Here is a 24,826-nt window from a genome sequence, read left to right as displayed (position 1 = left end):
TGATTAAACGCGGTCTCGGCGCGAAACGTAATAGACTAACGACAAAAGCGTCGGCATTTATGCGCGTGGATTTCATCGTGGAGAACATCATATCAAATCTATTTCGTATATCTCGTACTCGATTCACCATCTACATTGTGGTATTTTTCTTCCTGAAAAGTATTGGACACGAACTGCAAAATTATTTTAACATTGAACGAGTAACAGCTCTTTGTTAAAATATAAAAATACTACAATTATTATATTATGTATTAAATTATTTATTTCAAAAAAGATTATTAAAAAAAAAAAAAAATGTTTTTTAAAATAATTCTGATACATACATTTTGTACATAAAATATAGTTACAATAAACTAAACATATAATAAGTAATTTTTGATGAATATACAATAAACTTGAGGCTTGTCAAATTTTAATTCTGGCTACGTCAAATCACTAATAAACGCACAACACACAGTGCGAAATACAGCAGTGTACATTCCGAACGATCATTTATCTCTCACTCTGCAAAATATCGCTTTCAGCTGTCCACATATACATATATATTACACTTATCACGAGTCTATCACACATGTATACCAATCGGCGGATTATGCAATTTGTTCTGCTCGGTTTTAACGACTATACATATCGAGTGATGACGACGATGATGATGACGATGCTCGGCAGCAATGGCAAACAAAGATTATTTTCGGACGAGAATTCGCGTATTGATAATGACCAATTCATTAGATCTGTATCAACGCTAAAATCAATCACTTTCATGCAAATTATATAGCTTCATTGCTTTCATGCAAATTATATATATATATATATATATATATATATATATATATATATATATATATAGCTTCAATAGATATATACACATATTCCAAAAATCTCTCCGTGAAAACTTAATGAAACTTTTATTCCATTTATAAATGCAAAACTTCTTGTCGACTAATTCTTGCATGACTTGTCAAAAGTTCTGACACGAGAGTGTCTCTTCATTATTTAACGTACTTGTTATCATTATACGATATTAAAATGTAATTTAATTGTTTTATTTCTCAACGTTAATTTATTAATCTTGTTTTGACGAAAGATTAAAAAAATCTTTTAAAGTTCTCGCGAATATTATTGAGGATATTATTACTTACATTCAGTTTATCAGATATGACGAGATATTTAATTTATAAAAGTATGCATCGCAATTAACTTTATTCGCTGAACGGGTACTGCATGCGAGTAGTAGTTTTATGTATAATATGTTCATCGAATATCGTAACGGAATATGCGATATACATTATTAAGGATCAATTTCTCAACGCGCTAATATCGGATAATGAACTGGAATATAGATTATTCCTTTACGTTCAAAGTAATCTTGCGCGAAGCAATTTTCTCATGGGAATGAAATTCATTGGGAAATGTTGAACTTTTGCAAAGACAGTTATTATTAATAAATAAAATTAATAAAACGCAAAATATATTTTGCATCTAAAATGCCAATAATTACATCATTAATTAAATACCGCTTTTAAAGTTCTTGTGAATGAAATTTATATATATATATATATATATATATATATATATATATATATCAATTCTAAAAATTAAACTAAATTAAATGAAAATTAATATTAATTAAAATTATGTATTATGTTAATTATAATAATACTGTGAAATAAAAATATTTGTTGTTTTTATAAAACGCACTTTATACTTTCCTTGACAGCAATAATGATCGATAATATTTTTAATATTTTTTCAACTTTAGACAGATTATTTAAAAATATCAATTTGAAATAATTTGGGCCTAGGTTATATACTATAGCCCGGTATATTTCTGCAACCTTCAAAAATATTATCTTAATAAAAAAAAAAAAAAAAATACAAGGCGAATCCTTTTTTGTACATTCATCAGCGATGCGCGGCGCGTAAAAAACAGCCGGTCGTGTAAAATCGGCGCCGGCTAGTGAAGGCGTTGAGCAATCTCAGTCTTTGTCCGTTTGCCGTTTCGTTTCACGGAGAACGCGCGTGCATTAAGTAGATAAGTTTCGGACACATATTATCCATTAATTCCCCGTAACCATTTCGAGAAGCCGAAGTATTCTCTCGCGCCGATGTCGGCGCCCGGAGTTAAGTCGCGCGTTTTTACGCTAAGCGGAAAGCGAAGCTCGTGATTTGTAGGTCGTTTGTGATTCGCATTATAGACCCATCTTGCGGTTTACGTAACCCAGACATGCACGTGCGTCTCGTATATGTGTATGCGTCGCGTGTACGTAGCTGTTCGGCGCGCGATCGCGAAACTGCACGCCGAGGCCAGCTTGCAATGTATAGGTAACATGTGTGAGATATACGTATGGATGAGGGTGAGGCTGGGTATACGCGCATGTGTGTGTGTGTGTGTGTGTGTGTCCGTACGTGTGTTCGCACGCACTCTGTACCACAGACGCGCGCCTACCTGAATGTCAGATTATAGACTGGCTAGATCCGCGGACGAACGCATTCTCTCTGTTTCTCGCTCGCTACACATGCGAATACAAGGATGTGAGTACGATATCTCCGTCGTACTCTGTTAATCTCTCTTTCTCTCCTCTCCTCTCTTCGTGAAGCGACACACAATGAGATATAAAATGAGACGTGGAGAAATAAGACGTAGCATTACCACCGGTATAATGAGGTACTAACTACAAGAAGCAATCAGTCAGCGAACGCGAATGTGACTTGAAGATAAAGCAAATGAGCGATCTTATAGATTCTATTCTGCTTAGTTGTAGCTTGTTACATTTTCCATATTTGGAATAACGCGAGTATATACTTGCCCGTTATATTGAGATTCATTGAAATTCATTGAGATTCATGAAATGGATATCTCAAAAAAAAAAAAAAAAAAATTAATGCATAAAAATTAAATGACTATTTATTTTCAAGTAACAATTTAAGCTTTCTACTGATGTCTAATAAGGATAAGTCGCGATAAAGGGATAATGATTTAAAAAATATAACAGCAAAATATACGGAGGAGAAAAAAGCAAATTAACAGAGAAGATATACATGTTTACTTCTTATATGATCGTCGAGTCATATACGCAAAGACAACAGCAGCCCCGAAATTCTGCGAAAAGCGCCGGCATTAACTTATCTATTGCTCGCCGTGTTTCTCCTTCGATCTCGCTGCTCGATCGAGCGTGCCCCGCCGACTCTCAAGGAGAGAGATGATCGGCTTTTATATCTCGCGTCGCTCGACAGGCGCAGACGCTTTTTCGCTTGTCGCCGATTCAGCGTGAAACGCGTGCGACTTTACACGCCTCTCAACAGCGCTAACACGATCTATTGAACTTTTTGTCAGATACGCGTAACGTTTAGCTGACGTTTAATCCGCCGCGCGCGCACGAATCTGCATAAACGCACGTGCGAGCCGCGATGACGTGCACGCAATATAGTTATACGGGAAGATACAATGCGTGACTCGCATGTGTCGAGCATTTTATTGATTTTTTATGAGCAACTTCTTCGATAATTGCAATTTACATAAATTTTATTATGAGAAAAACATTAATTTTTTTTTTAATAATTTACATCATGTAACATTTAACTTGCAAATGATGCACATTTGCATGTTTTATCAATATTCATAAGCTCCTTGAAAACGCACAAGTCAATGAAATAAATCTTTTAAAATTTACATTTAAAAAAATTGATATGAAAAAATGTAATGTGGAGAGAATATTTGATTGATTCTCTCCCAGCAGAATCGCGGATGCGTGATTGTTCGAAAATAAATTAAAAGCTTCAAATATTGAAATAATTTTCACGCGATTATCGCATGTGCTCACGTGTGCATGTTTCAAATCGTAGTCGATGTACGTGCCCGATAAGCGGCGTATCGAATTTCATTGTTGGATGCAAAATCTAACGCGCCACTGATATAAAGGACGAGAGAATCGCAAGAATGGTTCCTCGATGAGCCGCGTTAATTTTCTACGAAATCAATTACATGACTCACTGAGATGTACAATGTTATTGTTGATGAACTTATGTACAAGAAATTGCGAATTTTAATAACACAAACTCTAACATTACACACATTTCCACGTACAGTTATATATAATTATATATAATTTAATCTATATAATCAATTTACAAAATTACGATAACCGCGCATTTAATATTTTTCGCGATTGCAATTGTGTGTTCCACAAACGTCTCTCGTTTTTCTGGAACGAAAAGGACACGACTCGGCCTTGCGGTCAGGTAGATCCACGGAAGAAATAATCGTGTTTTCTCCTTAACCGAGAAATTCCCAGGAAGAGGGCACGAGAGAGATAGAGAGAGAGAGAAAGAGCCATCTCTGCGACAGCACAACCTCGTCGTCCCACGATATTATCGGCCATTCCCGCGCGCGTATATCGTTTCGCTCTCTCTCTGTCTCGCGCTCATTTGTCATTCGCCATTGTACGCTCGAGCGGAGAGAATCCTAGTCGCGTTAGAAGGAACATATTTACCTGAGCAATTTATGATGCGCACAGGAGCGCCGCGAGGTAATAGGATCGGTCGGTCGAGCGGAACACTTCGATTTTCATACGCAGTTCAAAACCGGTAGTCCTGACGGAAGGAAGCATTGACTTATCGTTGCCAACGTGTTGTCTAACGGCTTGCGTCAACAAACTTTTTCGCGGTGTGATAAACGCGAAGCAATAATAGATTTTTTTTTAACAAGTATTGCACTGTGTATAGTAATATATCACATATCTCATCGCGTTCTTATTCTGTAAAAGAGACATTAAGATTGGTAATTGAGTTTAAAGGAAAATAATATTTTTTTTTTTTTATTTACCCCATTTCATTTTATTATTCTCGAGCTTGATTATTAAATTGCATTTAATAAATAAATTAATGTATAAATATATTGTGTGCATCTAATTGAATATGTTTAATTGAATTATTATACATTAAATGCAATTAAAAATTTAATTAAATGAAATTATATGATCGACCAAACAATCGAGGGAAAATGCGTTAGTTTGGTGACATCTCGCGTTCGCTTTTATTTCCGAGTCGCTGAATGACATCGATTGTTGCGGCGATCAGATAGTGATCGACGTCTCTTCAACATCGTACACATGAACGAAAGCGAACATTTTTCAGTCGATTCGCATTAATAATGACGGCAGGAGCAACAAATCGAGAGAATCCCCTTCGGTTTGCGCGTCATACCGCAACACGCGTGAGTGCGTAAATGCGTCTATAACTTCCCGCGTTTTCGAGTTAAATCGACTATCGCCGAGATAACGGCAAGTCGATGAAACGAGGAATATCTTGCGGCAGGCCGACGTAGTCGAGCCTTTTAATAACCTTAATACCCCACGGGGGAACTATCGTAAAATCCCGGAACCGCGCGCGCACCCCCCCTTCGCTCTTCTCTGTCCACCCCTTCTGACATCTCCTGCGTCGCTCGGCTTTTAAGTTTTGGATTTCAGCAGGAACGGAGGAGGAGGAGGTTGTGGGAGAGGGACGGGAGACAAGGAGGGGGGGGGGAGGGGGATGCAGCGCGTGCTCTCCCGGCCCTCTCTCGCCTATTGCATTATTCAGATCTGTCCCGAGAAGAATACCAGGTTGAATTTTAAGGGGATGAAGAAATCGACGAGCATACAGCGAGCCCGTAGAAGTCTCTCGCTTCCCTCCTCGCCTTTTTAAAGTCGCTCCGATTTCCGTGCGACTCTGCCCGAGCGAAGATTTACATATGTCCTGTATCTCTCGCGAATTTGCATCGCGCCTCAACGACGACGACGAGGACGATCGTTTCATGCTCGATCTCGCTGGGTAATCCGTTGGTAACGCCATTGTTGCGCTCGTTCGCGATTTCTCCGTCTCGGCATTTACTTACGGATCCCGCGATCTATGCGGAGGGAGACTCGCTTACTCGCCGTTTTTTGCATATTCGGCTTATCGCGGAGAGTTGCGTGCGAAACGGCAATTAAGTCAAATATACGGGCGGATGCAGTTCGTAAGTCGTTACATCGCTCGACGTTTCACGACTTACACATCGCGGCTTATTGCAGCCATTTTCGATTGAAAAGTTTGACACAATAATGATCCAACTTCTTTTTTTTTTTTGCACTCGCGAAAAGAACTTAGTTTTAAAATTGCGAAAGTTAAAGTTAGTTTAATTTTACGTTCTTGGAAAGAAAGTTGTGAGAGATTTGGGAAAATCAACGTTAAAGTTAAAAGAATTAGATTCGGAGATCCATCCTCTTTTGTACTTTTAAAGAAAAGAGATTTTTAAAATTTTCTTATCACTCAGCTTCTCAATCGATAACACTTTTCACATTACAACGAAATGAAATCAGAGATAAATCGTAAACGATATAAATTGTTATATATCGTCATTATTATTGCGCGATAAATCGCGCGGGCGCGTGTCGCTCGAAATCACGGCGAGTTTTATAATTAACCACTGACAGGGGATAATGAAAAAGCGTTTATATTACTTTCGCGTGTTACAATAATCGCGTGTGGATGAAAATGCATTTGCTGGGCATTTGCGGAACAATAACGAACAATGACGATTTAGCGTCGATGCAGCGGCAATGCGGCGATTTCCGTCATAGAGGTCGCCGTTTCATTCGAAGGACAGCCAATTATTGCGGAATGCGCGACATAATTAATTATAACCTACCCCGCGCCAAAAGCGTTTATCCGTGAGAAGCACACTTTTTGTGTGGAAGCAATTCACGCATTTATTGCGCTGGCACTCCCGACGCAATAAATGCGTTAATTAAATGTATAAACTCTGTTTGATTTGTTGCGGCACACGACAAAATGTGCGTGGCATTTAAAATGCCTATACAATTATACGTGCCCTTTTATCGAATTGTGTATAATTGATTGGGATTCTCTACACAATGTACAATTATGTAATGTATACAACAGTAATGGTGGTTTGAAATTTTAATCTCTCGTATCTTTAGTACGCTGCATCTCACCGAGACTGAAAATAATCGTAATTGAAAAATTTTGGAGGAAAAATTAATAGGCAATATGCGATTAATTATTTACAAGCGCGCATAAATACGCGTTAAAGTTTATCATAGTTGGATTAGTCACGAAGAATACGACATAGACGGACGTTTTACAGCATTGTCGTGATACGGGTTATACGTTTCCGTTACGGTAGCGTGCGTGTTATATGCGCGCCGTGCACCACGCAAGCTGCTATTTAGCGCAATTTATTAAACTGCCCTCCCGCCTGTCTCTCTCTCTCTCTCTCTCTCTCTCTCTCTCCCCCCCCCCTTCCCTCTTCGCATCCCGTCCTCCTCTTACTCTTACTCCGCCGGTTTCTCTTCTTCATCCCCTTTCCACATTGGCCGTTTTGACTGTGCTATGCCGAATATATATAGGGGAGAGATGTGTTAGGTGGCTAAATACATATACATACACAAACGCGGCGACCGGCGCCAACATACATACATACATACATATATATATACTTACATACATACATATATACAAACACCTACGTTGAAGAGAGAGCAAGCCTGGGTCTCTCACGGCGGGGGTGGTATGACGGAATCAATACCGGTGTGTGAGAGGGTGGGATAATGCGGTGGCTTGACGAGAGTCGTAGGTAGTAGAGGACGGAGAGAGAAAGAGAGGGAGAGAGAGAGAGAGAGAGAGACGGAGAAAGGCAGGAGTGGATAGGATACAGAGGAAGATGGGGTTGAGATGAGAGGAGACAGAAAGGAGTCGAGACGGAGAGGGGAAAGTCGAGGACTTTACTAAAGGAAATAAACAATGGGTCGGTAACCTATGTTTGGCGTGGTACACGCTGCCAGAAAATTATCCGAGATACCAAATAATAGTGTGTGTGTGTGTGTGTGGATAGGAGACGAATCTATTATTCTTTTTCTCTCCTTTTATATTCTTATTGGTTTTCTACCTTCAGTTTTATAACCACGAGCATTACATGTGGTGGTTGGTACGCTTTACATTTCTGTTCGCAGCAATCGAATTTTGGAGAAGCGTAAAAATAAATGTAATCGATATGAGAAGGTGCGAGGGCCGATTGTAAATTACGCGTTAAATCACGGATCGGGATTAATTCGTGCATTAATTTTAATATCGAGATATTAAAATTTTACCATTTTGTCAGACGAAGGAATTCATCAAATCTTTTTTCATTTCCATCGAAAGGAATCAGAGGAATCAAAAGAAACAGGGTACGGTTGAATACAAATCTAATATCAATTAAAAATAAATTAATAAATTGATTAGTTTTTCGAAAAAGTAGCGAACGATAAATCGATATATGGAAACTGGAGTATGCGCTTCGCAGTAAAAATGCTAATTACATTAAAATGAGTGGCGGGGTTTGTGTTTATTCTTGGGAGAAAAATTTCTTAATCAGGAAATTAACTGGATGATATAGATGGCGAAGACGCGTGACGTCGCTTCGACAATAATATTAGCTCTTTTCAAGGAAATAAAAACTAATTAAGAATATCTTGCAATTAACTAATGCCTTGTGCATTTTCACAATCTATATGTATCATTTCTATAAACTTTATATCTATATTAATTTACGTATTAATTATTTGTATCAATCGAATCAAATTTATAATATGTTTACTTTACTGCTGCGAAAACATTTTTTAAACTGATGATAGATAAGCAAGTGTATGAATGCTCTCGATTAAATTTATAACCTTCCCTGTCTCGTGGGAGATCTGCAGTGGTGATTGCAACATTGCGGCATTTCTCATCCCCCGTTGCAGCTGTCTACCATTCTCTCTTTCGCTTTTTTATCCTTTCGTCTCAGCGGATCGATTTGCGCTCTATTTGCGTCATTTCGGACGCAACGCAAATAGTTCGATGTTTCGTCCCACGTATCTCGAAATCCTCCCCGTGTCATCGAAGAGGGCGGTTAATTAATCGCACCCTTGGCACGAGTCCACTGAGTTCGAATTTAGCCGTAGCGGCCGTTTAACCTCGGTAATGTCTATCGTGAATTTGGACAATTTCCTTCCTTCTTGTCTATCGCACCCTCGCGCATCCTCTTTCAACCTCCTCTACCTACTCTACCTTTCTCCTCCGTCGCGTTTAGCTTCGCTCATTGTTAGCACGCGATTATTCCTTTGTCTCGACCGTGAATTATCTTAGTTCGGCACTTATGTTACATACCAATTATAATTTAATCACATTATACGCTTTCTGTGTTCAGAATTATACGGAAGCTGATCGAAAATTTAAATTGATGCGTGAATTTTAATTTCTTTATAATATAAACACTAAGAATACACTAATTACAATTTTTTAAAGCTTGATTGAATCTAGTGAAATAAATATTTTTACATGTTTTTTTTTTCTTCACATTTTTACATTCTTTAATAAGATATAATTATACAGAAAGATTTGATTTTGTTGATAAATTTTTTTTTATGCTATCAAGATTTCGTTAAAGAATGAAAAACGATTTATCTTTTTTAATTATTAAATTTTAATTTTAAATTTTCTTTTTTAATTATAAAATAAAAATTAAACAAATTTCACGTATAAAGTAAGTTAAAGATTAATCTTTCTGTGCAACTTTGCATGTGTGAAAATTCTATCGGACTGAAATTCTCGCTAACGCAATTAACAAACTGTGCTCGCGATCTTTGACTTTTTATTAAGTCGTTTTAGTGCTCGCGCCTTGTCGACTTCGATATTCGATGGAACATTTTCTCGCGCGAGCGCTTAGTCAGTTTTCCATCGATTTCCATGCGCGCCCAGCGTGCTTGTCTCTTCGCCGGTATTTTCCGGTATTCTTCGCCCGTTCAACGATCGTATTAGCGCAATGTCGACTTTATGCCGAGCTTTCGATATTTCTATCTTCGCCAGTCAGCAGATATTGAGAGATTAGGGGCGAAGCGGCGCGAACACGGTATGCACTCGCTTGATAGCGTGAACGCGAAAGGCGGAAGTCAATGCACTTGCGATGCCACGACGCAAGAGCGACGAGAAATAGCGTCATCTTTATTGTTACAAGATTATATTTACTAAAATGTTAATTTATTATCTGACAGATAATACACTAGGGCAAAAATAATATTACTTTATTAATCAAGATCTATTAAATCAAGATATAGTTTAACGAAATATGTTATTTAGAAGTTTTACACTATGAAATATTTATATACATATATATATATATATATAAATACCTGATTTGATCAAACTTTGATATATAAAATGGTTTTCGAATTTTTTTCGTACAACAATCAATTGGCAATGATTCAAAGCCAATAATTAATTACACCAAATAGGATAAGATTGCTAAAACAGAAGGCGAAAAATAGCGGCGCATTATTTGCACGCGAGTGCACAGATCAGAAGCTATTCTTTATGCGCATCAATGTGGGACGATCGATGCTTGACACTAGATGCCGGCAATAGATTTTAATATTTTATCGAGGCAAATTTTTAAGATAATGAGAAGAAATTTATGTCCAGATTAAAGAGATCGTAAAAAGATATGATAACATTTGTCAATTAAATGAAAGAATTGAATGAAATTAATTATCAAGAAATAAATATCTCTTGCAATGCGCGCGATAAATGTCAGAAACGTGCGATGATCACATCGCGCGAAACAATAGTATTAAAATATGAGAGATATCAGATTTCCCGAGCGCGTTTTTATAATGCGGAGTATCATTCGGTGAATTTTAAACGTCGATAAGATTGGCGCGAATTTGAATGGCACGTTTTTGCCATTTTATCGTTTTATTTTATGAACGTTGCCTTTTTAAATGATGTCGCTATTTTGGAATATCAAGGCCGCTTCTCGGAACGCTCGGAGAATGCAAAGCACGACAATGAATTACGGCTAGAAGAGATCTCGGCGACTGTTAGTCTATCGGAAATTGATTCTTATTACTTAACGTACACGTGTCACAGGTGTCACAGACGAGACTTCTCTCGCTAATCTACATGCCATTAAGTAACTTATTTACCGCGATGTCAATTGCGCATTTAACCGTTCGCCTACACGACATGCACGGCGCCTCGTTAAAATATTCCCAGAGACGGCCATTTAATTTCATTGATAACGAATTTCCTGTAAGCCCGTACGTTAATTCCAAGATTTAACGATACACACGACGATTCGCTCGTTCGTGGAATATCGAAGTATCGCTAAATTTGGAGAAGGTACGAAAGGTGAAAGGAAAACTGGCGACATTTTTTTTCTCCCGGCGGAATATTATAACGTTGAGTGAATTAAGATTAGAGAACGAATCGATTTTTTTTTAATTGAAAACTCGATTCCATATTCGATCTCCGACAGTGTTTTTACTCGTTTCGATTGAATCTCTCGCTTTGTTGCTCGCTAGCGGAAACAAGAATTCCCGTAACAATCGTTGTATTTTTCACGAGACGCAAGGGTTTTTAACTTTAATCCGATTTTGTTCTGCAATCTCATACACCTGCCGCTACCGCGCACTAAATATTTTCTACGTACATTTATCGCTGATAACTCGTATTATTCGTGATCGATATTCGTGATGCCTCGAGACTATGCAAATTTTTTTTTAACGAAATGGAAAAAGGCGTTATCGTGTGCGAAGAACTTACGCTTCTATTGTTATACACTGTATTCAATTAAATCAAATCGAATTTCTTAGTAATATGTTTTTATAAATTATATTGATATTTTCTATTTTATTTTATTGCTAATTCCATCTGGTTTAACCTCATTTATCGGCCATTATTAAATACAATGTATAATGAGGCTAATGAGGTTATTACTATAAACATAGATATATCGCGTGTTAAAACGATATGCACAGTGTCCGAATACTATTTCCGTCACTACTCTCGCCTGAGAGAAGGCCACGGCGACGACTTGTATTATAAATACACACGAACGGCTCGCGTGATCGGTCCCGATATAATTTCGTCCTTCGTCCTTCCTCGCCTTCGTGGCTGATAGGCGTCTGGCGTCTGAGGCTTATGCAAGGATGCCTATGCGAGATTGCGAGAGATCGTCGAACGGAAATGGGTGGTTAGAGGTGAGGGTGAAACATCCCGAAAGGGCAGGCTCTCGGGGATGAAAGAAGATTCCATAGTCGCGTCTGTGCGTGAACGGAGGGTGGGACAAGTGGTGGGTGGTCGATAGGACGAAAAGGAGAAAGAGAGGGTGGCAGACGCGTTCAGGGCGCGAGAGGATAAAGTAGATGCCGGGTGGTTAAGGGGGTGGAAAAAGGACGAAGGGCGCCGCGTTGTGAGAGCGGAGGTAGATCGTCGTGAACCGACTGGAGACGATGGTAAAAAAGTATGGCCCGCTCGCTCGTCGAAACGAGTGGGAGATGAATGAAAAGAATAATCGCGCGACTGAGTGGGACGATAGATGGTGAAGCATCCAGTATATACGCCGATGAAGAAGAAGTCATCATTAGTGACTTAAGGTTTTTATGAATTTTTTAAGAGAAGCAATTGGTGACAAAATATTTGAGAAAATTAAAAAAATATTACGTGGTTTCCTTAATTTATCACTCATCATTTTTATTAGTTTATGTTATATATCTAAATATTATTTATTATTTGATTCTCTCATTGTTGATTAAAAAGAGACAACAATGTTACTGCTAAATTATCGTGTCTCAAGTAAATCTCTTTGATACTAGTATTATTTTTGGCATAATAATTGTTGACTTGTGTTATCTGATCTTGCTGTATTGCGATCTCGGAACATTTTCCTCGTAGCGACGAGCCTCGACCTTGTAACGCGAGCGTGATCGGCGCGCAGTTAAAGAGTCACGGCCTCTCGTTGGAACTTGCACTCCTTCGGTAGCGAACGCACGGTGGCGTAATGATGAGTGTGCCGTTTGTCTCTCTGCTCGACCATGATTACTAACCCATCGTGGAATATCTTCTGCGCTTTACCTTCGACGTTTCAGAGTGATTTATCGTCGAGCTATAACGGCAGGTCGTATTCCGTTTCTCTCTCGAGTCGAGTTATCCGTAATACCACCTCGACGTTTACATCCACGTCCGTAATACAGGCGATGGATTTTTTCTTCTGTTCTTGAAAGTTCTTGAAAGGCTTCCTATAAGTATGTCGGAAACGTATTATTAGGCTTTAAATTTCTACAATTGCTTTACAAATCTTGAGAGATACTATACGATAAAGTAGATAAGAATTTTATATCAATTGTTTGCAGCTACATTATAACTATTTTTTTTTTTAATTTTAAACACGTATCATCGATTATTAATCGAGCATTAACAAGTGATATCTGAAATTATGGTTTCGCGATATTGATAGTGGCTTTCATCTTTTGGGTTTAGCCGGGATTAATGTGGGGTTGTTTGAAGGACGGGGGAAGGCTTTGTCGTGTGTATCGAGATGGTTCGAGAGTACCAGGCTGTTTAGTGTCACGCCGTCTTCCATTCGCGAGTTCTCACGAGGTGAACCATATTATCCATATTATTGAGTGGTCAGATCGCTCGCAGCATGATCCTGGCTACATGATTCCTCTACAAAATGATCTCGGGATCCCGAATTATCCCGCGATCATCGGGGGGGAGCCGCTGCGTTTGCGCGGTAAATTGCTTTAACCATTTCGACAAGAATACGGATATTTATACAATAGGCATTATTATGCTTATATTAATCGCATTTTACTCTGTACACGAATAATTACATATTATTTTTTATCGATGAGATTGATAAAGGATAATTATTTTTATTAATAAAAAAAATGACATTCCGCACATGAATAATTAATTAATATTTATTGATTAATAATTTATATTGATAAATAAAGACAAAAATAATTGATTTAAATAATTAATGTATACTATAAATAAATCGAAGAATAAAACAGCGAGATGCGACGATTACTTCACTTTTACGGATCGTTACAATCGAGCGTTAATTGGCCGAAGTGTGTCTCTCTGTTTAGCAATTTGTGCGAGCGCAATGAAGTGTTTGCGGACGTTGGCGTAAGCCAAGTTATAAATTAATTAGTGACGAGAGAGATCGCGTGGAGCTGTTAAGCCATTATGGATGTCTCGACGAGGAATCTCCGGGTTCAAAACACGGGAGCGACGTGCTCGGGGAGGGGGGGGGGCCGGAGAGAGTTATCCCACTCCATCTCTTGACAAGTCGAGAAATCTGTCATGACGACGGTGCGGCTTGTAGAAACGTCGTTGTAGAAGTAAAGTTGTAAATTAATTGGAGTGCGCGCAGCTTCCGTGTCGGCGATTTCCGAGGAAAGGGACCGTAAAATGGCCACGTCGCCTATGTCCGGCTGCGATGGACGACCGAGAGAAACACGTGCCAGTTAATTCTATTTTTCGTGCGAAAATCTTGCAACTAGCATAAAGATGTTGGAGATGTTTGTTCGCGTTTATTCATTACAAAGCGAAAAGATTTGCAGGCATTAAGAGCAACATACAATGTAATTCGACTTGTGAATACATGTATATGTTTACACAATGCATTTATCTACGATACGTTTTGATATAATATTTTTATACGCATGTATCGAACAGGCAGATATAAACGTTCAAACGAAACGTTAGTTATCGGAGATAGGATCGTCGGTCATCAGTAAACAATCCCGAAGCGTTTGATAGGGCCTCCTTTTTCCCGTTCAATTTTTCTTTTTTTCCTTCCTTCACATCGACCCTTGTTTATTTTATAGTATTGTTTCAGTGAGACGAATCGGATATAATATTTCCGATCTATTTGATGATATTTGAACGGCCGTCACACAATTTCGTAATAAATATCAAAACTTTTTCACGAAGAGACATCACATTCGGAGATATCACATTCGATATTCATTGCGATATCACCACTTGTCAATAAAATAGCTTCGCGGTAAACTTTCGAAATTTTCGCCTTTCTAAAATTCTCTTTTGATATGTCCGATAATATTCGAACTGTTTTTCATTCGTCAGTCGCATGCAAAGTGAACGTAAACATTCGTAGACACGATAAAGCGCCTCGTATCAAACTACAAACACAGAAGGTGGGAACGGAGTCGATGTGGAGTCGCACGAATATCGAGCAATTTAGTGCTTGAACGCAGGAAATAAAGAAGAAAACTTTGCTCTTGTGGATTACTCACTACTATCACACATGTGACCGATGAATCCACGAAGCCTGTCGTCCTCGTCGTCGTCGTCGTCGTCGTCGTAGTTTCCGTTACCGTTGGTCGCTTAATGCGAATTTCACATGCATGGAGCGAAACGACGATGACGACGACGGCAAAGTACGGGAAAGCGATGCCAGACACGTATCATTTTTAAATGGAATGGAGTACGGAGGGGGGGCGGGGAGGGGGGGGGAAGGACGAGGGGAGAGAGTACCGTCGCGCAGACGGCAGCCCTTTACGTGCAAAAGCGCGATCTTTTTTCTTTTTTTTACACGCCTTCCTCCCCCCATCACCCCTCTCTTCATTACCCCTTGATTTTTTGTCCCGTCCCCGTGCGCCAGTTCGTCGACTTTCATCTACCGATTTTTTTTTCTTTCTCTTTACCCTTTTTTTTCGCCGCTTGCACGTTCTCGCACTCCGACGCGAGGGATGGGAAAGGGGATGAAAACTCGAAACAACGGTACGCGCGAAAGGGCGATTTTAATACTTTACCCCGTGAGCGCGAGGCGGCTCAAGGTGGCTTTTATTAATTCGTTTCGTGTTCACGTTAACTCGTGCGCGGTCCGCTAATTTGCATCGAGTCCATTTTTATTTGACTTTGCGTCTCTTCTCATTCGCGTTGCTATCAGCCAATTACGACAGCCGCTTGAAAGCACGCTAATAAGTTTTACCTTAAGTACTATAAATATCACATTATAATGAATATATACAGAATTTTCTTAAAATTTATTAACATTTTTGTAATAAATTATTAATAAGATGTAAAATTTTTCTCTTTTTCTTTACGAAAATTATTGTACATGTAATTTAAATAACATTTAACAACTTGATATTTTTTGATATATTTTTGTCTCAGAAAGAAAAATATTAATTTATAAATTATTATCATACGCTACTATTTGTTTGATTGTATTTAATTATATTGATCGAAAGATTTCAAATAATTGTTACTAAATTATTGGCACGACGTTGATCTTATTGAATAAAATAATAAATGTACCTCTAATCTCGTCTTTCTGTACATTTGACATAATACTGAATTTGACAGGTCGAGTTGAACGATAAATAAACAAATAAATGTATGCACGTTTTTCCAGTGTTGAAAAATGCGAAAAATATATTAAAAAAGATTTATAAAATGTAGAAAAGTCGTATATGTTTTTAGGAAGAATATTTTTATTGCTATAATATATACACATATATTTGTACAGAAAAAATCATTTTATATAGATCTATTATATTGATTTAATAAGACTGAACTCGCGGATGATTTGTCGACAACTGTTTTATACGCCAGTCACGAATCACTTAGTATATTCTGCGAGAGAACGAAATAAAAGCGAACGAAATAGCGAGGTAAAACATCGCGTATTACCAGCGCGTAAGAAGCGAATAATCTCCGATCTGAGCATTGCAAGCAGCGTTCATACTAATGCGTTAACGACGGTATCCTCTCTCTCTCTCTCTCTCTCTCTCTCTCTCTCTTTCTCTGTTCTCGGGGAATAGAGATTTCGGTCCTGCCGCAGCTGTCAGATGAACAACTGGCAGAGTGTGCATTCGGTCCGCGAACGGTTGGTTGGCAAGTGCATTCGCCGTCAAGCGAATTACGTATATCTTTCTCTCTGTATGCCAGAGGCCGAGGTAGGAGAAGAAAGGAGCGTACGTGCCGCCGCTCATGTAACCTCAAACGAGACATCCACCTGCCTCCGTCGTCGAAATTATTGCGGCTTTTTCATCGCTCAAGGCGAATTCACGCTCCTTCGTTCCGGACGAATTATATATTAGAAAAGTGAATCGTGACGCTGTCACGAAAGCGGTCCAGCTGTTTTATGCGAGAAACGGTACCGTATATATATATATATATATAAACAAATATAATTGCTGTTATTTTTCATAATTATTTCTGCGATTAATGAGACGAGGGAAAATCAGGTGTTAATTTTCATGTTTGATGCTCTTGATTATTTATAGATATAATGTAAAGATTTTGATATAATTATTTATATGGACTGTATTTAATTCTAAAATTTGCTTTGTGTTTTACGGTTTTTCTATTATCTTGGAGATTTTTGATTTTAATACCAACGTAATCTAAATTTTTTATTTAATTGAAATCTTCAAAATTTTTAATCAAGTTCATTTTTGAAAATTTTCTTTTTATTTTGCGAATAATCGAGCGGAATCGATATAAAAAGATTGAGAAACAGAGAGAGAGAAAGAGAGAGAGACTAAAAAGCAATCTTTTATAAAAAGCGCGATAAAGCAGTCGCCGCGGGGGGTGATTTTCGCGCGTCGAAGTATCTCGCTAAAATACATATCGCACGCAACGAATTTCGAACGTGCGTTCGATAGGTTGCGGTGTGTCAGTTAAGTGGATCAAAGCTCGATCGGACGTCCGCGCCCGATCGCAGTTGCCGCGGATCGCTTTCATCATCCATTCACGTCGCGAACTCGCGCGCAGACTCATAAATACCGCACGACCGCGCGTGTGACGGCCGTGTGCGTTCTCCCATGCAGACACCGTGACGTAAATACTTGCCTGCATTTTGCGATACAGAGAATCACGCAGCCTGAAGATGGCCGGCTCACCGGCGCGTGTATTTTCTACGCGAAGAGGAATCTGAAATGTGTGTTACCTCGCATTTTCTTGGCTCTCTCTCTTTTAACTTTATTTTTTTTTTTAATTTAAAATATTTATATAGACAGATCTAATGCACACATATATACTATAAAAATACAAGAAAAATGCGAAAAGCGGAGTATTTCAAGAAACTTGGATTGGTTGCTATTCACTTTGAAATTGCTAAATAATTTTTTCTATGATAAAATTTACGTCGCAAATTTTGCTCTTTTTTTTTAATTAATCTATTTCATTTTGTATTACTTTTTTCTATCGTTTAATCCATCAGAGAATCTATCTCTGAAGAAACTCTTAGGCTTCTATCACGAGAGTGTCATTTAGTACTCGGGCTTTAGTGCACGGGCTTAGTGATGGCACGGGCAAGCGCAGAATACGGGGTTATCGATTTCTCTCGTGCGCATAGCGGCGAACATTTTCATCGCCGTCGGTATCATCTTTCGCAATATAGTGGTTGCATTACCGGCGAGTTATAATTACGGCCGTTTTACGACGCTTTCGCCATTGTAGGGTAATGCTGCCTGTGCGCGCGCTTTACGCGTTATAGTGTACGCACGAGATACGTCAGTGGCACACGTAGAGTACCACTCACGATGGCGGGGGTGGCTGATTGACAGCCGACTGACTGGAGGTGGAGAGACCGGATGAGGTTGCGCGAGGTCAGGGCGGATGAGAAGTCCCTGACCTGGTCATCTACGTCTTTCTCTCTTTGTTTCTCTCGTTTTCTTGTGCCTATAGAAATTTGGGGTTTAATTAATGAAACACGACATCCTCTGTCGCTATTCGAAGAAACGATGCATCCTTTCATAGGACGATTAAAGAGGAAAGATTAATATTTTGATTTAAATATCTGTATTTTATCACAAAGCGATCTTTATTATCTAAATTATGTAAGGAATAATTCTTATATAATAATTCTTTTTTTCAAACACTTGCAATTTTTCGTTTATTTTATTTATTTATTTTTTTCAATTTTAAAAAACTACTCTTATGTATTTATATTTCTTGGAAGATTTATACTTGTATTTAATTAAATTAACACATATCGCCATTTTTAACAAGATTGTCTATCACATTCATGTTAGACTATAATTAATTTCATCACGAATCTCTCTTATCACACTTCATCTATAGCAGAAACCAGGAGTTATTACGTAGGAGTTAACAAGGCGATCTGTTGGTCGCGTCTCTATAATCAGCGCTAACAATCGCGCTCTCGACGATCCCATTGTACCCGTTGTCGTCGATGCCATTATTCTCCAAGTACGCGCAAGAATTTCACGCGCGCCGAGTTGCTTTCCGAAATCCCGAATCGAGCGCATCCGCATCAAGGAGGGCGCGCACCTTCATTACAAGGGCGCGCGATCGGCAAGCGCGAAAAAGTCTTCCGGCGCTAACAAGCGGACGTGATTTATAGCGGCGCTCATTAATCACGTTAAGTTCTACCTCTTTCTCCTCCCGCGCGCGCGAGACCTCCTTTTTAAACCGCGATTCGATCTCATTGTCCTTAACGGACAAAGACGAAATGCGCGATTGCTTGCTGAAAGAGAGAGAGAGAGAGAGAGAGAGAGAGAGAGAGGGCTTCAGAATAGAACAGACGATTGTATTATTGCCCACGTACAACAACGTGATTCATATTAGCGTGCGCGCACTATACGCTAAATTACCACAGTCGAACACTGTGTGTCGTAAACTCGGCAGCCGCCTGTTCCTCGGCGCATTAATTTTTGCTAATTGCCCGTGCAATCAGCGCGCGAACGTACATATATGTATGTGTTTATATGTGTGTTACATATATGCGGTGAAACACACGACGATTGTTGAGTCGCAGACTGCATCGGCGACTGCGGTTTCGATCGCTGCTGCGTCGCGCTGCTAAGTCTCGCTGCTGATCTTTGTTTGATAAATGACGGGCGAGCTTTACGGAGCGCGCCACACCGTGACATGATTGATTCGTTATGCATATATCGTTGTCACGCCTCGCATCGTGTTCCAGTTTAGGCGTTTTACGCCTAAACAGTACGCGATTTTCATTCGCGGCGACGAAATGAATTTCTCTCGGTGGAAGATTTAAGCAGCAATTAGCACACAGCTTCTGTGTGACATTTGTTAAGTTAATTGAGAACCTCCACGTGATCCTTTAATTAAAAACGCGGTAATTGGTAATATAACTCGCCGAAGAATCTGACATTAAAATATGATTTGACGAGAAATCTAAATTACGTGAAAATGCATTTAAATCCTTGAGTGCTTACGTTGGGTTAATTCGCACCGGGCGGAGTTTTCCTTTTTTATTTACATTCTTCTCTTTTATAAAGCAAGTTAATTTCATAAATACGTGTGATCTGGAATTATTAAATGCTCAAGATTCAATATCAAGCTTGCATGAATCAAAAATATAACGATTTTTTTTTATTTTCCACGTAAGGCACTTAAGGATTATTTTCAAGTTCGAGGATATACATATTGCATAGATACAATATAATGAGATATTCTGCTCACACGTCACATTAACGTCTCTTTATCATTGCTTCATTTCAGGCCGATCCCGATCCGCAAATCCAGTCTAAGCTGGGCAACTATCACCTAGTGAAGCATCTGCTGGATGAGCCTAAACGTCTGATCGGCATCGACGGCATCCCGCAGAGCCCAGCGCCCTCGCCGACGCCCTCCGCCCACAAGTCCAGCACAGGCAGAAACTGTTCCCCGTCTTCGGGGCAGGAGTTTAAGAAACCCGGCGGACTCAGGGGATCGAGCGGCTCCTCGTCTTCCTGCTCAGCCGGCGGCTCGTCGGCCACGAGCCACCAACAACGGGGCGGCTTCGTCAAACCCGCCGACGGCAAGCCGCCCTACGGCGGCCGGGGTGGCTATCCCGGTCAGCCGGTCAAGCACGGCGGAGGCAGTAACGATCATCGCAACCACGGCTTACTTCCGGCCAAGGGCCCCCCGCCCCTCGTACCCCCGCACGTACCGCCCGCCCTCGTAGGGAGCAATGGCTCTTTGCCGGTTGGAGGCAATTCCGGTGGCGGGAGTGGTGGTGTCGTCGGTAGCAATTTCGGCGGCGGTCTCGCCAGCCGTACTCAATTCGCCGGCCGGCTAAAGCTGATCGAGGTTAACGTGAGTATCGATTTTTGCATTTCTCTCTCTGTATCTTTCTCCCTCTTCGCCCTTTTCGCGCGCGATGATTGTCAATACATTGGTTTTACGATCGTTTGGAACGCGATCTACGTGCGTGATGATTGTTCGTCCCTCCAGAGAATGGACGATATAATAGTCTTTCGGAAGTAACGGTTTTGATTGTTTCGTTTCGAGCAGAGATTGTTTACACACGGGGTGTTTCGGAAATCGCGTGTTTCCTGTGATATCGATACCATGGGGTTGAATGAACGATAGCAGAGTATTAATATAATGATTGATATCATTGTGAATAAAAGTTTTATGTCGGTAAGAATTATGAAAATCTCTCACGAAAGTCATGGTGATTATGAAAAAGGAGAAATATATAAAAAGATTAAGATCAATGTAAGGAAGTATAGACACGCAATCAGGGAATAAGAAAGTTTTTTGATATATTTATTTATTTATTTTAAATTAAAAATTATGAAATTCTCTCTCTTAGAGCTTTTTAAATAAAAAAAATAATTTTTTCTGTTATTGATTATTTTATTATTTTTATTAATTCTTTCACAAATGAGAGAGAATTTTATTGTTGTGTGATAATGTAAAAATAATTAAAAATATTTAATCGCACGCGCGCGAAGGCTTGAATAGAAAATCAATGTAGAGATTATATGCAATTTTTAATATATTTGATATGCACGTCGAGAAGCGAGAAGATTAATCTAAAATAACTTTCGTTATGGTATCGAAAAATAATCAATCGTGCGACGATTTTCATAATTGATACGTTCAGCGTTAAAAAAAATGAACACTATTTTAAGAATATGCAGTTTCATATACAATAATTTACATTATTTTAGATTTTTTTTACTTTGTTAATTTTTTCGTATTATATATATATATATATATGATAAAATATCTATCTGTGTAAATTTTCGCGGAGCATTTGAAATTAATTATCGAAATTAATTGATCAGTGTATGTAACATTCTATTTAAATTATAACAAAAAACATATGTGGGAGTTATTTTATTTAGAAGATTAATATTTACGAATTTTAGAATCTATCGCCCCTATTGATTTTCCGTTTAATGCACTATCAATAGACATATTAGAGGCTTTTCGATAAGTACAACACGAGTCTTGCGGCGGTGACGTCGCAATGATGCCAGACTCACAAAGTCTCGAACTACTTTAATAGCGTGTCTCGCCAGAGTTGCGATTATTTGTCACGTAAGAAGATTAAGAGCGAAGTTTCCGCGACAGTCGACGCTATTGTCGCACTTTATTAAACGAGACACTGTCGAAATTAACAAGTTGCTAAGAATCATTATGCCATCGCTAATCTAGCTGCATATTACTCTCTATTTTGCATAAATTTTTTATAATATTAATAACGATAATTTCAAATAAATTGAAGATTTTTATTTCGGTGATATTATCCATGTAAAAAATTAAGTAATTTCGAAATTTCAATTAACCGAATAAATCGAATATGTATGAAGAAGATTATAGCAATTTGTAGTATCGGCGATTCAAATATAATAAATAATTTTATTATAATATTTTAATCGTCGACACTTATAAATTGCTAATTTCTTCTATACATATTCGATTGTTGATTAATTGAAATAAACATATTTTATAATTAATTTATTCCATATATTTTTGCGAAATATTTTTTTTTTTTTAATTTAACGGCAGACAATAACAATGTATTGAATACACGAAAGCTGCTTTTAAAAATTAACGGCACTTTGAATTATTCTCTTTACCGCATCAAAATCTTCAATTATCAATCACTCTTCGACATCTTGTGCGCAATACATCATTTTCGCGTTCAAACGAGTGAATCACGAGATGCTCCTTTTCTCCTCGGCCGCAAATCGCAGGAGAAAGATCAAGCAGCTACGGCATTAATCACCGTGGAGCCATAATAAAGAGGTTATTATCTTTCCTTTCCCCTCCTCTCTTCCTCCTCTCCACATTGAATCTCTACTTCGTGATCATCCGGCGAGGTATCAAACGAAACCAGTTGGCTCGACAGGCTCGTTGACAGAGAATGAATTGCTTTTCAATGGAAATCCACCTGAGGCGGGGGAGGTCCAGATAGGGGGACGGGAGGGGAAGTTTCGAGACGGCGGATCCTATTACGCGTGGCTTCTCGAGGTGCAAATTTCATTGAGATTGACTATCGATCGTGTCTCCTTCGTCTCTTCGTCCTTCTCCCTTTCGCTCACACTCCCTTGCCCATCGAGACGATCAGAATGCTTCTCTTTCCACGAGTACTTGTACAATTAGAGCCGGCTAGGTTCTGAGTACATCTCATCCCTCTCTCTCTCTCTCTCTCTCTCTCTCTCTCTCTCTCTCTTGCGTTCTTCTGGAAAATTGATTCCCGTTTGTCCACGTAATCGTTCCTCTAGTAGTGCTCATTCTATCTTGAGCCAGCATTTCTTTTCTCTATCCCTTTTCTTTGACAATGGACGACGAATCGTTCGCTGCCGAGAGTCGTTGGCCATTCGTTCTCATCCGCGAAATTGGTTCGGAATTACGCGCGAAGAAGGCGAAAGGGAGAGGAGGGACGGGGCATGCGGTTGTCAACGAGGGGGTAAATTCGTAAGCCAAGTATCGTTGGACGTTACACCATTAATGAAAGCAATATATCCGGGATTTTTCTTTTCAGTGTCACCTTTCCCTCAATTTCTTTTTCCATTGTCATTTCTCATTTCGATTCTTTTATGCTCCTTTTTCTTATCGCTAATATCAATATCTTCATTTTATCAAATATATTTAAAGAAGTTAAACTTTATTTCTTTGTACGTTGTTACATATTTTTTATACATATAAATAAATATAGCTTAAAGATAAGCATGAGAAAATTAAGATTCGAAATTAAACAGTCTCTGTCAACAGGTTTAAATAAGATTCATTGGAATCCATAATTTCTTATATTGCTTGTAGATTTATACAGCTATATCTCTCGTTTCTCTTTCTCGGTTTCCCCTCTCTCCGCTTTTCCCCTTTTCCGCTCGTTCCTTTTCCGTGATTATCCAGTCTCGTCCGCCTCCGTTTTTCACCCCGTTCTCCTCGACGTGCTGTCCTCCGGCTAAAAGTTGGTAGACACTCTCAACCCTCGTATTCCATGATATGCCCCCTTCCCCATTTTCATCCGTCGTTTCAGCCATCTCACGCATTCGCTATTGTTCTCGCGTTTTCTTTCTGCGAATGACTACTCGCCGTTATTCGTAATACCACCCTTCGGAACGTGTCCTCCCACTCGTCTCACTCGCAGTCCGCACCCTTTTCAATGCCTTCTCCCCATTTCCGTCCCGACGTTGTTGATTAATGATCGCTCGAGGAGGCTCGTGATAAATCGTGGAGAAATCTCGCGAGAAGAGCGGATTCTCTTCTCGTGCAAATTAGCTCCGGAAACGCGTACGAGATATTTTGAATTTACTCTTCGCGTGCCAGAAGGGGATTTCGATCTATCGACAAAGTGAATCTCAACTTTAACTTTAGTCTTGAAGAAAAAATTGAATTCGAATTTGAACAATTTTTTCACATAATTTTATTTTATAAACATTTATCTCCTTGTATCGTACATTTTATTTAAATCTATATTTTAATAATAGTATATATGGAATAAAGATAAAATAAAGATGGATGAGTTACGTGATACAATCATAAAAGTACATCTTTTTAATCTTTTCTTTTTTTTTTTTCAGGGGTCGAATTCGCGATCATCAATTGACAGCACAGATGTGGAGAACATTCTGAAGGTAAGTTCTTTATAAAGAAAAATTAAATTTTATATTTAAACAATTATTATAGCAGGGCTATAAATAATTACAAAATTAGTACAGTAAGAGTAAATTTTTTGTCTCGCATAAAGCATAAAAAAATTGCGCAAATGACGCAGAGCATCGGAGAAATC

General features: G+C 38.9%; 1 protein-coding gene across 7 annotated transcripts in view; it reads left to right on the top strand.

Annotated features, from left to right (window-relative positions):
* LOC126851015 (AF4/FMR2 family member lilli) overlaps positions 1–24,826 on the top strand; it is a 181,065-nt gene that overhangs the window by 88,408 nt on the left and 67,831 nt on the right. For all 7 annotated transcript variants that reach the window (XM_050594533.1, XM_050594539.1, XM_050594537.1 and 4 more), the window contains 2 exons: positions 20,314–20,889; positions 24,618–24,671. In XM_050594533.1, coding sequence (XP_050450490.1) covers positions 20,314–20,889; positions 24,618–24,671 — 630 coding nt within the window. The remainder of the gene's footprint in view (positions 1–20,313; positions 20,890–24,617; positions 24,672–24,826) is intronic.

The sequence above is a fragment of the Cataglyphis hispanica genome, chromosome 7, assembly GCF_021464435.1.
Source record: "Cataglyphis hispanica isolate Lineage 1 chromosome 7, ULB_Chis1_1.0, whole genome shotgun sequence".
Taxonomy (NCBI): domain Eukaryota; kingdom Metazoa; phylum Arthropoda; class Insecta; order Hymenoptera; family Formicidae; genus Cataglyphis; species Cataglyphis hispanica.
This window is presented reverse-complemented; position numbering and strand designations above follow the sequence as displayed.